This window comes from Hyalella azteca, unplaced genomic scaffold, assembly GCF_000764305.2.
Source record: "Hyalella azteca isolate HAZT.00-mixed unplaced genomic scaffold, Hazt_2.0.2 contig15891, whole genome shotgun sequence".
NCBI classification, from domain to species: Eukaryota; Metazoa; Arthropoda; class Malacostraca; order Amphipoda; family Hyalellidae; genus Hyalella; species Hyalella azteca.
Genome location: NW_025945725.1, coordinates 25,597 through 41,193, shown reverse-complemented (window position 1 = coordinate 41,193; position 15,597 = coordinate 25,597). Strand labels below are relative to the sequence as shown.

At 39.1% G+C, this 15,597-nt stretch overlaps 2 protein-coding genes across 2 annotated transcripts; one reads left to right on the top strand and one right to left on the bottom strand.

Annotated features, from left to right (window-relative positions):
• Positions 1–55: 55 nt before the first annotated feature.
• Positions 56–5,170, bottom strand: LOC108668617 (putative cystathionine gamma-lyase 2). The gene is made up of 9 exons (XM_018155858.2): positions 4,850–5,170; positions 4,344–4,517; positions 3,555–3,636; positions 2,878–3,007; positions 2,175–2,372; positions 1,637–1,912; positions 1,314–1,437; positions 727–878; positions 56–318 (listed from the first exon to the last, which is right to left on the bottom strand). The coding sequence occupies exons 1-9, from the start codon at positions 4,850–4,852 to the stop codon at positions 168–170; spliced, it is 1,290 nt and encodes a 429-aa protein (XP_018011347.1). The 5' UTR covers positions 4,853–5,170; the 3' UTR covers positions 56–167.
• Positions 5,171–5,719: 549 nt separating this feature from the next.
• Positions 5,720–10,479, top strand: LOC108668618. The gene is made up of 5 exons (XM_018155859.2): positions 5,720–5,923; positions 6,167–6,333; positions 6,840–7,028; positions 7,476–7,580; positions 9,720–10,479. The coding sequence occupies exons 2-5, from the start codon at positions 6,232–6,234 to the stop codon at positions 9,909–9,911; spliced, it is 588 nt and encodes a 195-aa protein (XP_018011348.1). The 5' UTR covers positions 5,720–5,923; positions 6,167–6,231; the 3' UTR covers positions 9,912–10,479.
• The last annotated feature ends 5,118 nt before the right edge of the window (positions 10,480–15,597 follow it).

The window sequence follows — 15,597 nt, the reverse complement described above, 5'->3', positions numbered from 1 at the left end:
ATCATCTTTTACTAAAAATGAGACTATTTCTTATACTAAGACTGATTTAATAACAAACAGGTTAATTACTTTTATTTTAGAATAATGAACGATAATAGTAAAAAGTATAGTAAATAACTTCAAACAAAACAAAAAGAATTCATTGCTCTCTTCAAACAAAATTGAAATTAGTTGCCGAAAGCTTTATTTAAGGCTTGATCAAGGTCACGTGTCAGGTCGTGAACATCTTCCAAACCGACTGAAAGGCGGATGAGTCCAGCGGTGACACCTGACGCCTCTCTTTCTTCTGCTGGTACGCCGGCGTGCGACATTGTAACCCTAGGGGGGAAAATTTAGAACACGGTAAAAGAAAGTAGCTACTTCATCATTCTGATGTGCCTATTACAAAACTAATTGAAAAGGTTAATGTTCCAGTTTGACTTACAGTTATTATCTTCAAATTTATTATCGCCAAAGACAGAGTAGCTACTTGAAACTATCGTCAGTCATGAAATGATCCGGTCAAATGAAACGATATTAGATCTTCTGTGAACAAGGCACGAAAATGAAAAGAATCGGCGGCAGGCCACATCAGGCCTACACTTCAGCGCCGAGATCAATGTGTTATGTTAAATGCAATTGTTTCATGACAGAGTCAATAAATATATGTTTACTTTTAACATTGTAATCTTTTCGATGACTGGACAAAAATCTTGATAGTTTTTTAAATCATGAATTAGGACTCACGGAAGCTCAGCAAGGCTCTCAATGCTGCCCAGACTGCTTGAGAGAGTCACCACTGCTAGGGACTTGAGGAAAGTCTTGGACTTTTCGATGTCGTCTTCTCTCAAGTAGAAACTCAACATGCCAGAGTGGCCGAACGACTGTCGAACGCTTAGCTGGAAACGGTATCATTCACGATCATCATATGAGTGTACGATAAATCATTGTCGTATTTAAGTCGAGCTTAACTGAAAGGTAAAAAAGTGATAACAGGTTATGTAAATGGTAGCAATTGGGAAACGTGTAATTGGATATTAGAAAGGATAAAAACCCGGTCTGTTGACGAGTTTACCTCTTTTTTTCATACAAACCCCATTTTATCTTCCTAGTTTTTTCCTATCAGCATAGTGACTATTTTCACTAGTGAACTTTTTGAATACTAAGTAAAATAACTAATTAGGAATTGGCCACCAGCAAGAGTGGCCAACTGGGTCTAGAGAACATGTCCAGGGATGGAGCTTATTTCTTCGCTACTACGTGCGTTTTACAAAATTACCAAGAAAATGAGATAATATATTTCAGACTGGATCTACTATAATGCCTCACGCCACCTTATGCTGAGGATGGCTCGGCAGGCCTGGGTGGTTGACGCGCCTCACGCACGCGTGGCTCTCGAGGAACTTGGCGACGGCAATTCCGTTCTTCATGTGACGCTCCATGCGCAGGGGTAAGGTTCTGCAGCGCGAACAAAAAGCTGGTAAAATATAACTCCATTTGAAAATGAAGCAAACAACGATATCCAAAATATGTCAAATAATTATTCTTGGCTTGGATTTACATTGTCGTTCTAATTTAATCTAATGGACCGTTCTTTCAAGGAGAAAGCGAATGAAAGCCGTATTTGTAATGAATTAAAGGTGTCGAAATTTCTCACCGAACAGAGCGCTGAACCAAGTAGCAGTCGAAAGGTGAAGGGATGGCACCTGAAGCAGTTTGTATAAACTTCAGCTTCTCGTGTAGATTTTTGCTGCTAGTGCACACCACACCCATGATGACGTCAGTAGATCCATTGATATACTTGGTGCAAGAGTGCACCACAAGGTCTGCTCCAAGCAGAAGAGGTCTCTGCAGCACTCCCGTCATGAAGGTGTTGTCCACCACCAATATGGCTCTTGCTTCAACATCCAGTTCGTTTCGTTTATCCGCAATCCTGCAACTGGTGATATATTTACCCATGTTCCTGTGTCGTTTGGTTGAACCAAAAGAAGGTAAAGGATATTTCACAACATGTAATTATTTTACCGTACAATAAAGAATAATTCACGTGAACCTAAAGACTGTAGATGCTATTTCACAACATTTACAATTTTTCCCGTACATGTAGGAATAAATAGCATGGATCCAAAATCATTAAACAGTAATTCCCAATATGGACTTGCATGCAGTAAAACTGATTCGCAAATAGTACTCACGGCTGCTCGAGTGACAGGTGTTCCAGACCAACGCGTTGATTGTGTTGCTGCACGATGGTGGCAACAGCTGCGATGTCGACGAGATCCATCGTGGGGTTGGATGGGGACTCGAACCACACGATGCGCGTGCTCGGCTTGAGTGCCGCAGCAACTTCTGACGCTTGACGCATATCGATGAATTCCACTACCAAGCCTTGCCTTCAAAACAAATCAAGTGGCTTGCAATGTTACTGAAGTCAACAGATGCTGTCTGAATTTTAATAAAAATAGCACCGCAAACCAGTTAACATTTTGACATAACGAAGGCATTTTTATTTGTATTCTGCGTTGCTAGGCGAATGATTTGAGGAATTCAAACGGACCGTTTCCACTTGATATCATTATAGAACTAAACATCGTTTTAAGTTTTAAATAGACCCATTGGAATTGATGAATTCATATTCTCACTCAGGAGGTTGTGCAATAAATAAAAATGATTACCTAAACATCAGCTATTCAAATTTATTCACAAAACTAATAAACATTTAACCTGATTCATGGCGTTTCGACGTGTCTCCTCACGGTTTTATTTAACCCGGTCCTTTCCCCTACACTAAAAGCTCAAAATTCTGAATTGGAATATCGATGAATAGTTAAGGAAGACTGAATATTTGGAGAATCCTACAGTCACCACTGCAGGTGGATGCTCATTGAATGTACTCACCGAGCGGCGATTTTAGTGAGGAAAGTCCAGGTGCCGGAGTAGAGGTGGTGACTCACGAGTACGTGGTCGCCCGCACGCAGCAGCTGCATCACACTGGATATCGCAGCCGTGCCGGAGGCAAACGTCACAGCTGTGAACGAACAATGCATAATGTCGTCAAAGTAAGTGATGATCGACGTGGTTAGAAAAAGTGATGAATGAGGTGGTCAAAAAAGTGATGAATGACGTAGTCAGAATAAGTGTGCAAAGCAATCGACGTCAAGACAAACTTCCAGGCTTTAACCCTTTGATCTCGGATACATTTACCGTCGTCAATGCTATTCGTACCTAGTGGCTTGGGATCGAGAAGTGCTGTCAGTCACGAAAAGATAATTAAATAAACATTAAAAATAACGGGGAAACGAAACCGCCAGTAACAATTATGACAGGCGTTTTAGTATTTCTTGAGGTGGAATATTGTTTCAGTTTTTCAAAAACAAAAAAAAAAAAAAGAAAGATACGCCTGTGATGAATTCCTAATGCAAGCGAAACACAGGTGCCGACCCAAATTTTGTTTACAATAAATGTAATCAATTGTGAGCAATCCGCATTAATTTAATTTATATGATCAGTTTGGTAATGATTGAACTTTTAAGTCATTTTTAGGGTCATAGGCAGTAAAATAAGCGTTCATTTACCGTACTCAGCCTCCTCCAGCGCTGCCAGTGAGCGCTCCAGCGCAGCGCGGGACGGGTTGTCGAGTCGCCCGTAGAAGTATTCCTGGCAAGCGGTCATAAGAACATCAACGTGTATATTGAAATATTATCTTTTGATGCTTCAAGGATATGAAAAAGTACAGATTTTCTTTAAGAAAGGTAGACCAATTAGCTGCTCATAGGAAATTAATTCAGGCCTTCAAGTTCGGCAGCTTGACACTGTTGTTTTAGCTGTACGACCTGTGTAAATAGATACATTTAATAGTATAGAAGTGTCAGCAATGAAGAAATAGGCCCATGGCCTGTTGCCGATTCTTGAATTTTTTGTGACTTGATTCAAAAGGGATCCGGCCTTTGGAACCCGATCTTTCTAGCTGCTCATAGGAAATTAATTCAGGCCTTCAAGTTCGGCAGCTTGACACCGTTGTTTTAGCTGTTCGACCTGTGTAAATAGATACATTTAATAGAATAGAATAAAAGTGTCGGCACTGAAGAAATAGGCCCATGTCCTGTTGCCGATTCTTGACTTTTTTGTGACTTGATTCACAAGGGATCCGGCCTATGGAACCCGATCTTTCCATAACTGACGATTGATTGAGATAGCTGCTGGACTTATTGCCTGCTCCGTAATTTGCTAGGCATTTTAAGACTGGACATATGCTCCTGAATAGCTTCGTCTAGTCTATTCTTGAAGGCGTTCATCTCGGATAGCATGTTGGAAGACAAACATTAATTAGCAAAATTTAGGGCAAGAAAGAGAGGAAGACTCACCCCCTTATGCTGGGGGTCTGCCTGTGCAAAAGTGGTGGCCAGGGTGAGGGGCGGCACCAGGGCACGCGTCTCGTTGCCTCGGGGCTCAAAACCCACGTGGATGGCGCGTGTGTGCAGCGAGGGCGCGTTGCGAGGGTAGGGTGAGGGGGCCGCGTCTTCGGGTGAGCTCGAATCCTGCAAATCGGCAGCAGGATAACATGATATAAAATAGAAGAATAGAATAGAAGTGTCGGCACTGAAGAAATAGGCCCATGGCCTGTTGCCGATTCATGAATTTTTCGTGACTTGATTCAAGATTCAAATTGTGAATCTTGAAATGCAGGTAGCCAGGGATAATAAAGTTACTGTTCGTGGAAATGGATAAGAGGGTAGAATTAACAAAGTTGTTTTTCTACCTTATATAGTCCTGGCGCGGTAACATTATAGCAAGAATTGTGTGATTGCGCTTTATGAATTAAAATTAACACGTTGTTACTCTAGCTTATTAATTGCGTAAACTTACTCACCATATTGAAGAATGTTAATATTTGTAGCTGTGATTCTCAAACTCTTTGAAATGCCAAGGAAAATTTAAATAGGCAGTCGGTTTGTTAACAAAGTTAAAAGCGTTTGAATCTAAAAAAATGTTTCCCCGTTGAAAAAAAAACACGGTCTGTTCGATTAATGACGTATTTTTGCTGGCAGTCGTACGTCAACAGTAACGATCGAGTTGAATTAATTCCACTCGTACCCTGTTGAATGTTAATATGGATCCAATATAGCAGCTACTGTGTGCAGCTCTGTGCTAACTGAACACTTACTGCACACTAAACACACACCGCACAGTACTCCTATTATCAAAACTCTTGTGAAGCTCAATTTTCATAATGTCCTTGAGATGGTGGGAGAACCCAATCAAAAGTGTTGTTGCCGCATGCACTGCACATACTTGATGAAGTGCTTCATCTATAGATGGTCAACGTTATCATGTACACGATAGCAGATGGTGGCTATCGAGAGCTGGTGCACTGTTTACAGAATGTGTTATCAACATATTAAGAAACGCAACTTCGGCAATTCAATTGCGCGTGTGCTAAAGATCCATTTACCATGTTTTAATTTGCATTTTTAACAAAATTTAAAAACAGTTTATGCGAATTCAAAGAATAAAAGTGCACATTGGCGACCCCAATAGAACATTTTTCAACTCTCGTTCAAATTCCGTTATCTTAAATCATTGCCTAAATATAATTATCTTTAACTTCCTCTTTGAATTAATTATCATATGCATAAGTTCTGATAAGGAGATTACATGCTTCATTATCGATAATACGGGCAGTAAAACGGATTTGTGGAGATAAACTGATATTTGAGAGAAGGCGACTGCAAGGCAGGACGATGGACGCAATTAAGTGTTCGGTAGGCCGAAGAGCTAACTGGTTGTGGAGGAGAATGATGTGCTGCGGTGGTGACAATTGCGAGTTCTTACGGTTAAAGCATTCACAATTTACTTAATTTTCTTTAATACTGATGTCATTAACTCTTTCTGAACGTGACGCGTCGTTCAGTCCACTTGTTCCAAGGAAGTGAAGAAGTTCCAGGTTAGAATTTTTCGCTATCAGTTAACATCTGGTATAGTATTTCCTACTATTGCCATACTATAGCTTGTAAATGTAGGAAGGTCTTTAGGAGACATATTCGATCAAATATCTTAATGTGGTTTGCTTTTTGATAGCGATTACATTTATAAAGTATGATAATTCGAAGGAAACACTTATGTAATAAATAAGTTGCAATCGTGTACAATTTGCTATTAATGGTGCAAACATTTGGTCTGGCCGCAGAGAAGAACTTGGTCCCGCAGGTGAACCCATTCCCTTCTGGACTGAAAAATTGACGGAGGATAGCAATGGAGGACGCGGGAGAGGATATATCTGAGAAAAAATGTTGTAAAGCAGCCTGTTTCTACTTCCTTATTTCACCTCCAGGGATACTCAAATGTCTTCAAGTTGTGAGTAAATAATCGAAATTATATGATAGATATTTCTAAATTATCATTTTTCTCACACTAAATCTGCAAAAAATGTAGACATTAAGTTCGGTCAAGTCATGTTTATCGGACTTTCTAAAGAACTTGAACAATTATTTACCACCTTCAGTCTATTGAAGCTTAGTATTTACACTTTGATCTTGGGTACAGCAATAAACTTTATTTAAAGATAAAGGTACAGATTTTTCATCCCTTCCTGCTGAAAATCTTACAAAACATCTGCATTTTTGTAATTTGGCATCATTAAGTGTTCACTAGAACGCACCATCTGAATTCTTCTTTTGACCTCACCGCAGTTCAGTGCTGCGGGAGTAGAGTTGCAACTTGTGAATCTTAGGTAACATGAATTTTCTGCCTTAAAAATGTCCTCGACCGAGTTACCTAGTCGCATGGCATATATTTACCTAAGAAGCGCAAGTTTCTCACTTTTAAGCTTCTCAAAAAAGGGTGATATCGTGTTTCCTTAGATCCTACTTCTCTTGAGCTTGTCGCTGTTCTTGGAAAGTGGCGAGTGTCGTTCCAGTGCCGTGGAAGAAATTATGTTCCTGTTGCCGGTCAGCGTCTGTTGCTTGGATTCCTTCGTCGGCATTTGCATGGCAATGTATTTACTGAATAAAGGAAGGAACCTCATCGCTGACGCCAACTGGGTTAAAGGCGTAAGTAGTCCACGGATACAACGTGTAGTAAAATTTGTTAGGAGTTACTAGGATTATACAATGGAAGCTTTGCATGGGTTGTACTTTTATTACGAGTAATGCTACCATTCATTTCACGACGCCGATGAGTGCCATGACATGGATGATGGACAGTTTCTGAGAGGGATCCCGTGAAATGGTTAAAATATGGTAATTTGTTTAGTTAAAATAGTGAGAAACATAGTAATAGGGTGGGAGATGCAGTAGCAAGCTGTAGGCAGGGTGCATGGCCCAGTGTTTTCAGTTCCGAGTACCGAGATTGGAGCAGTGAATTGCGGGTTTGAGACCTGCAACAAGCTATAAATCTTTTGCGTTGTTAAGAATGAGCGACAGGTCTAATGGCCTAACTAATGCTGATACCGATATTATTATTAACAATTGAATTAATTCTGTATATGCGTACCACAGGACGTGCTGCAGTGCGTTGCGGCGATCGTGCTGCTCGTGTTCGGAGTGTCTGTCACGGTCTTCGACTATGCGTGCATCACGTTGCCCGACTCCATCGCGGCTGTTGTGAGTTCACATACAGACAATTAGCGTATAAATTTGTTTACAATCTGCGTCTCAATGAATTTATCTTAAAAGCATAAGTACTGACTCAGAAACACACGATCTGCGGTCGAATAATTAACGACATCAGTATCCATAATTGTAAAAAAAGTAAAAAATAACAGAGTATGGTTTTGTATATGAAAAAAACATATTACAGTCGATATGATTTTTCGATTCATAACCATGCAAAAACGCGGTCTGATCGAGCCTGGACCGCGATGACAACTTCGACTTTCGGCCAGACCTGTGCATTGCTTACGATGTTTTTCCTTTTCTTTCAAAAGCAGTCATTATTTTTGAGACAGTACCTCTAGAAATGTCAAGCATTCGGGAAGTTTCTGCCATATACGAGCACCAACAATTTTGCCTCCTTGAAAGTTAGAGAGGTTTGTCATTTATAGGTTATCGTCTAGGTTAGAGACACAAAAATTTACTAAAAATATCTGTGCAAGGATGAAATATCAATTAGCAGCAACAATAAAACATAAAAAACATGTCACGGTTTCATTGTTTATAGCACGCTAAAAAAATTACGAATTCAAGATGTAAGGTGTTTCCCTTATGTCATCCAACCCCTGTATATTTAAAACAAATTTCAACTAAACAATCAAAATTTCACTTGAATACTCATGATCAAGGCCACAGAGGTCCTCACGGTATCGAAAGAATCCAAACTCGCTGTGGGCTTTGACGTCGAGAGTGGATAATACATATCATCATTATACATCATTATATCGTGTTACCGCCAGAGGAAGCGCATTATATTGCATATCACCGCCCAAAAAGTGCATTTTATGACATGCCACCGCTTAAGAGAAACTAAATGATCGCTTCGCAGTTACACGACCTTGAACAATAAATAAAAACTTTGCTGTACATCGTGTACTTAGAAATACGATATATAAAGATTTTAATGCTTCCGCTTGTGAAACACGCAAGTTCATCTGTCAATTCATTCAGTACGATAATGTGGAGTGTTCAACCGCAAGTGCGAAGATAAAACGCAGCTACATGATTAAAATTAAATGCTGTGTTGTCAATCGGTTTAATGTTACGATACACAAAGCCTAAACAAAACCTAAACCATTCTCTACGGACCCAATGAGCTGTTTTTAAGAAAGACAATTAGTAGTCTTATCTGATTTCTTGTAATCTTCTAAACTCGAGAAGTCACTGGCTCTTCAGAGATAAGAAGAGTTTTATTAAACCCAGTGATTTGAGCATATTTTTCCTCACTCTTAACAGGGCTGGTATTGGCTCTTATTTTTAAGTAAAAAAGATTTGGGGAGATTTACCACATCATAATATAGGTCGGTAGTTATGACTCAGAAGCGTCTAGATTTAGTGCTATCACTTAATTAATTTTAAATACTTAGGGTAATGAACAAGCGTAAACATTTATTTCATGTCTATAGGTGAACGTCACCACTTTGAACACAACAGTACTCAACCTCATACCAACTTTTAATAGTTTTGTTCTTTGCGGAAGAACCTCGATCGTACTCGCGTAGCTCCTCTGAAGCATAGTAATTTGTTTATATAATTCGATATAAAAAACGAAATATATTTTAAAGTGGTCAATTTGATTCATATTTAGAAGTTGTAAGAATATGTAATGTTGTTACAGGGTTCAATATCCTGATTGAAGGAATTGAAAAAGAAAATTGTTAATTCCTCTCAACGTCAACCGAATTAGCCTTGGAAAGGGCCACCCACAGGGTGGGCTAGTGGTTAGGTTACAGTTCAGACTTCAGAGTATCATTGGAGCAGAGAGGTGCGGGTTCGATCCCAGCTCTGTGCGTCACTTTCTGGTCAGAATCGGTGAAGAGGCTGGGCGGTTAAGCACAGCAGAATTGGAGCAGTTAGTTGCGTATTCGAAACCGCAACAAGCTGAGAATGTTCTGCGATGTTAAGAATCGCTCAATCGGCGACAAGGCTAGCGGACAAACAACACTGAAACCGCTATTCTTAAACGCTTCACCATTATTACTGAAGTGTTGAAGCTATATTACGTAAACATTTCATTCGATTTGTTGGCTGAAAAATTTCACTTCATTCTCTGGAGAAAGTTTAGTCGAATAATGAATGTTGTCCTGGCAGGCTCTGAGTGTGGTGGTCATCCTACTGTACGTGGTCAACGCTGCGATCGTGTGGTTATTGTACGTCCGGCACCGGGAGAAAACAGGCGCGCTAAACCGCAGAAGACGGGCATCCCAGCCAGCTGTTGTCGTACAATCTTCGCCTGTTACTATGTCGCATCCTGCTGCATCGCCTTCAGTAGTTAAATATTGAAATGCTATGGATCGTATCACGATAAATATGCGTTTGGGAGTCTCTAAATACCTGATACTACTACATTTATGAGTTATAACACTCGATTGTTTCATATTTTACTACTAAAATGGCTATGAAAAACCTTGTTTCTAAAAAGAGAAAAATTCTCGAGCAATATATGGCTCTGTAGCACATAGCGCTTTCTCGGGAGTATCGAGGAATAATAACGTTGAAGCTTGATCGAAGAAGACCATTTATGCATTTTATTGACACGTATAAAAAATTTGTTATAGGTAAATTGTCTCTCTTTTGCTAATTTAAAATTCTTCTTGTGAAATTACAGCAACAATGCATGGGGTACAGAAAACTTGATCAGTGAAGTTAAGATAAGACCGATAAGAAGCACGAGCTAGGCACGGCGTCCAAGACTACATACAATCTCCTAATCGACGTCCACCTTATCTGACCAACGATCTGACCATACTTTTCTGTGGCCACTGCGGACCTTTTCTTTTCAGCTTTTCGAATCAAGGAAATGACAATTGTCCAATGTTAATATAGCATGGCTATTGAACTTGAAGTTCTTTAACCGGGTTTCTTATTATTTGTCAGTTAGAACTTAATTACTTCGTAAGACACTGGTCGGGCATGGACAATATTGTACAAAATTACAATTTTTTGCATGATTTCGCCGAGTTTCAACATCGAACTTGGCATGCAATAGGTTGCGTAAACCGACTTGCTCACTTGATGGGTGAAGAGTAAAACTCCGAGAGATTAACGAATTTATTGATTCAGCTGAAGATCCAGCAGGAAGTATAAAAGCCAGTAGAAAAGGATTATAAATCTATCATTATACGTAGAAGAAGAGAGTGACTGAATAATGCTTCACTCTTCCATAGCATTCGGTCTTTGGCTTCGAAAATACTTTAGTGCTTGTTTAATTAACGGAGTTTGAGTGTCATTACTTTGGTCAAATAGCTTTAGAGCTGCTGTTGATGACGGTGCAAGTTAACAGGCTTTCTAATTTCCTTGACCGGCCCAATCTTATTTGTGGTAGTAAAGATTTAGGATTGTTTGTCTACGAAAGACAGCGCTATAACGCGCTGTAAATTCAGCCCGATCAAAATATAAATATAACATTGAAATAATTGAATCAATCTTCCAAATTCGAACATAACATTGAAATAATCGAATCAATCTTCCAAATTCGAACATAGTATGTAGTCAAAATTTCTTATCTTTCGTCCACACCAATTACTGTCGGTACTCGTCATCATTTAGAGCACAAGCGCTTCTGCTAACCCACAAAATTAACAGTTGCCAGACATTCACGTTTTTAGTTCAAGCGAATCTCATCCAAGGTTTAACTTTCGTTCCAACAGAACACAATCAAAGTAACAGTGCGACACAACAATTAACTAAGGCAGTGGCTATAAAGCTATAGGAAAGCTCAATTTCGAAACAATAACCAGGGCTTATTTATCATTCATAATTGTAAATGTTTTAGTTTAGCGATAATCTCGATGACAAAATTCGCTCAAGTGAACAACAATGAGTAGGTGAGTCAACATTACTGCCTCGCTCAGAAATCCTTGAACATATCACTTTAAAATAGAACTGCACGCAAAAGCACACGATCGAGTAAAACAATAATTAAAAGCAATCATTAAGCTTATTTTGTTGGAAACTCGACACACGGGAAGCACGTCATCAATCCGAAAAAATGATTTTTAGTTAGGATTAGGTAGTGCAAAACCTACACTTCCATCTCCTTTAAAAAACGTGAAAAATTCATCTAAATAAATAATTAAATAACACACAAAATAGAAGAGTATGAATATATAATTAGAGCTGGTGCAAGACCTTCACTTCCATCTCCTTTAAAAAACGTGAAGAATTCGTCTAAATAAATAATTAAATAACACACAAAATAAAAGAGTATGAATATACAAATAGAGCTGGTGCAAGACCTTCACTTCAATCTCCTGTAAAGAAGGTAAATTCATCAGAACAATAAATATAAATAACACATATAGAAGCTAGGAATATGAGTACAAGACTCTACACGCTACAGAAACATAAGGTACTGGAATGCAAGACAATACTGCATGGATTGACGTCTACTGTCATCTAAACTAAACAATGAATAAATAACACTGAAAAACTGCACAACATCACTCGTACATCACCTCTACGTTATTATTAACTACTGCTAGGAGTCTCGTATAAGTAGTAGTACTGTAGTGAATCCTATCTACGTACATAATAACTTGATGTATGGAATCCTACCTACATAATAACTTAACCCCACAAATGAAGCCCGCAATCAGACACCGCGAGCTCAGCGGTGGGGCGCTCAGGAACAATCCCCCTAGGACTTGTGACGAGCACAGACACGCGTCAGATAATCCCCCATGATAGGGAACGTCTCGTATAAAAGTCCACATGGCGCGTAGTTTGCGGTGCTTCAGAAATGAAGAGAAATTGAGTTAAAAAATAATATTTACGTCTACATGGGTTCAGCGAGGAAATTGATGCGTTATGGTATTGATTGAGAAATGGAGTATTTAGAGCAAACATTGTTTCAATATAGCAACATAGGACGAGGTGATTCTATATTTAGTGCATGCCTCTCAGCTTTTTATTCAAAATTAGAAAATATGAAAATTTATATATTTTTATTTTTAACAAAACGTGATCACATGATCACAGAATTTGCTCAAAAATTTGAAATAGGATAAATAGTTGATTCCAACTAGCGATGAAATTTCGCGAAATTAAAAAAAAAATTGAGTAACAAGAAGATGTTAAAAATTATTGTGCATAGGCCCAACATAGAGTAGTTACTTCGCGTATTTGAGTTTATTTCGTGCCTAAATGATAATGTGACAAAAACGGCCAAATAAATTGAGAGTGAATCACAGAAACCCTGATATGACTTAGCTAATGTCTAAATAACGACTATACGGTGAGTTGATGCGACAAATACAGTTGATAAAACTGTTTAACAAGTGTTTCTTCACAAACAAAAACAAATTTCGTTTTCAGACGATAGCACATAATATTCATTAGTTTTTACAGTTGTTAAAATTCACTGTACCGATCTTCAATAATATGCAAGATTTTAAACGGCAACAATGGATCTAGCAGAGAAGGTCTAACGCAGAACACTGCAGGTCTGCGTTACCAAAACAGAGACGCTAGCTTGTGCCAAGCCGAAGTCCAAAACTCAGTTTACCAAAGACGCCAGCTCTTGCGAAGCCGAAGTTCAAAACTCAGTTTACCAAGGATAATTGGTTGCGCTAAGCCGAAGTTCAATACGTACTGTGTTTACCGAAGATATCAAGTTGCGCTAAGTCAGAGTTCAACACTCAGTTTACCCAAAATTTTAGGTTGCACTAAGCCAGAGTTCAACAATTCGTATAAGTAGTAGTACTGTAGTAGTAGAATGGTTTGCTAGCGCTTCAGCTATCAAGCTATTACGCACCGGAGGTCAAAATATAACATCGCCAGCGAGGCGGAAGGTCTCAATAATTCAATATCTCAAATCATTCATCACCCACAAGGAGCGGAAGGTCTCAATTGTCTAGCCCGCTGAAGCTGGCTCGAGAGAAGCAGCGTTAGCATCTCAAAGAGACGAAGTGACAAGGAGGGACAGGTGAAAAGCAACAGAAACGAAGACACTCGAGCAAGAGGTCGCTTACACGGGACGTCGGCCGCCCGCACGAGAGAGACAGAGAATCTGTCTTGCAAGGAATCCTATCCACATAATAACTTAATGTAAGGAATCCTACCTACATAATAACTTAACCCCACAACTGAAACCCGCAGGCAGACACCATGAGCTCAGCGGAGGGGGCGCTCAGGAACAATGCCCTAGGACTTGGCAGGTCTGCGTTACCAGAACAGAGACGCTAGCTTGTGCCAAGCCTAAATCCAAAACTCAGTTTACCAAAGACGCCAGCATTTCCGAAGACAAAGTTCAACACCCAGTTTACCAAGGATATTAGGCTGCACTAAGCCGAAGTTCAATACTGTGTTTACCAAAGATATCAAGTTGTACTAAGTCAAAGTTCAACACTGAGTTTATCAAAAATGTCAGGTCGCACTAAGCCAAAGTTCAACACTTAGTTTACCCAAGATTTTAGGTTGCACTAAGCCGGAGTTCAACAATTGGTTTACCTCTATGGACCTTCAATAACTATGTAGAAAAATCCGAGATGTTCCAGCATAACACGGAGCTAAGGGTATATCTTTACTCAACTGCAGCGAAGACATTGCGGGCACTAAGCGCTAATGGCGGCGACAACTTTGCAATGAAAAATGCATTCATGGTACGACGTAAGCTAGATGGTCACGATACCAACACGATGCTGAATGCTGCTACATCAGCCCTACAGGTGAAGCGCTAAGCTAAATACATATCAATATAGCTCTATCACTATATATGGTAGGCTCAGCAGTAGCCAGATTAAGAGCTAAAGAGTGCTGCTCTAAGCACTAATTGATTGCAGAAACGCGCTAAGAGAGTGAAGACCTTAGATAAACACCGCATCAGTACAACGAACCAACAACAGAGGTTACTCTTGTGTTTCTCTTTCATGCAAGCTTTGCAAGCATGATGGCAGGTCATGGGGAGAGACGTACTAACGATGACACGCAAATCGAAATTTTAGTATTCAATTTCTTAATGAATCTTACTTACCACTCAAAGCCGGTAAAAAATTATTAGTACGTTTTATACTATATCGCCCGATATCGCGTGTCATGGATCGCGCAAAATTGTGGTTAACAGTTACAAACATGATATTATTTTTTATAAACGTTTCAATGCAAACGTTGAAACCAATTCAATCAGTAATCTTAACATAAAAAATTATTGAACAATCCTATAATAAATAATTCACATGTTTAATGGTGATACTTATTCAAGTGCATTGACAACGACAATACTAAGGACAAACGCAACAATCCTGACAATAAGAATCAAAATTAAGGATCAAACGAGAACAATCGTGCCTTCGACTTATCCTAGAGCCTAGGCCATATAATTAGTTCTTTAATCTACGGGTAAAACAGCGAACACCAAACGCCTCGTACAACAAAGAGATGCATCGTCAAGTTAGAGAGAAATTATTTTTGTTCGTCTTAGAAGAATTATAAAACGTATCAGTAAGTTGTAGTGGTATCAGTACCTACTAGTTATTTTGTTCATCTTTGGTTAAGTTTTATCATTACATTAGCTCTATATAGTCATGTTTTGACAATTTGTATCACTGCTACTAATTCTTCAAATAAATATCGGGAGAAGTTTTATTATCACTCGCTCTTCGTGTTCGTTTTTTGTAGAAGTTGCGGCAGTCCTTAATCTTTCTGTTCATTTTAGAGTTTGTATCATTACAAAGTTGCGTCCTCGTGATGCGGACAGAACTCATAGCTAAATTGCAAACTATGACATAGCTAAAAGTCCTTTAAAAACCGTTATTAAGTCCATATTAAAATTTGCGGCAGGTGTTTGGATGAATGATCGTCGAGACTGCACTTGCATACATAACCAAGATGGTGGTTCCAACGAAGCTACATTCCATTCGAAGCTGCAAAGATCATGCAACAAACAGCATGCTTTTCATGCTTTGCTTAGATCTTGCCAAAAAATCAAAATGCTATAGGTTTTGAAGTTGATTTTGACTGCACTATTTTC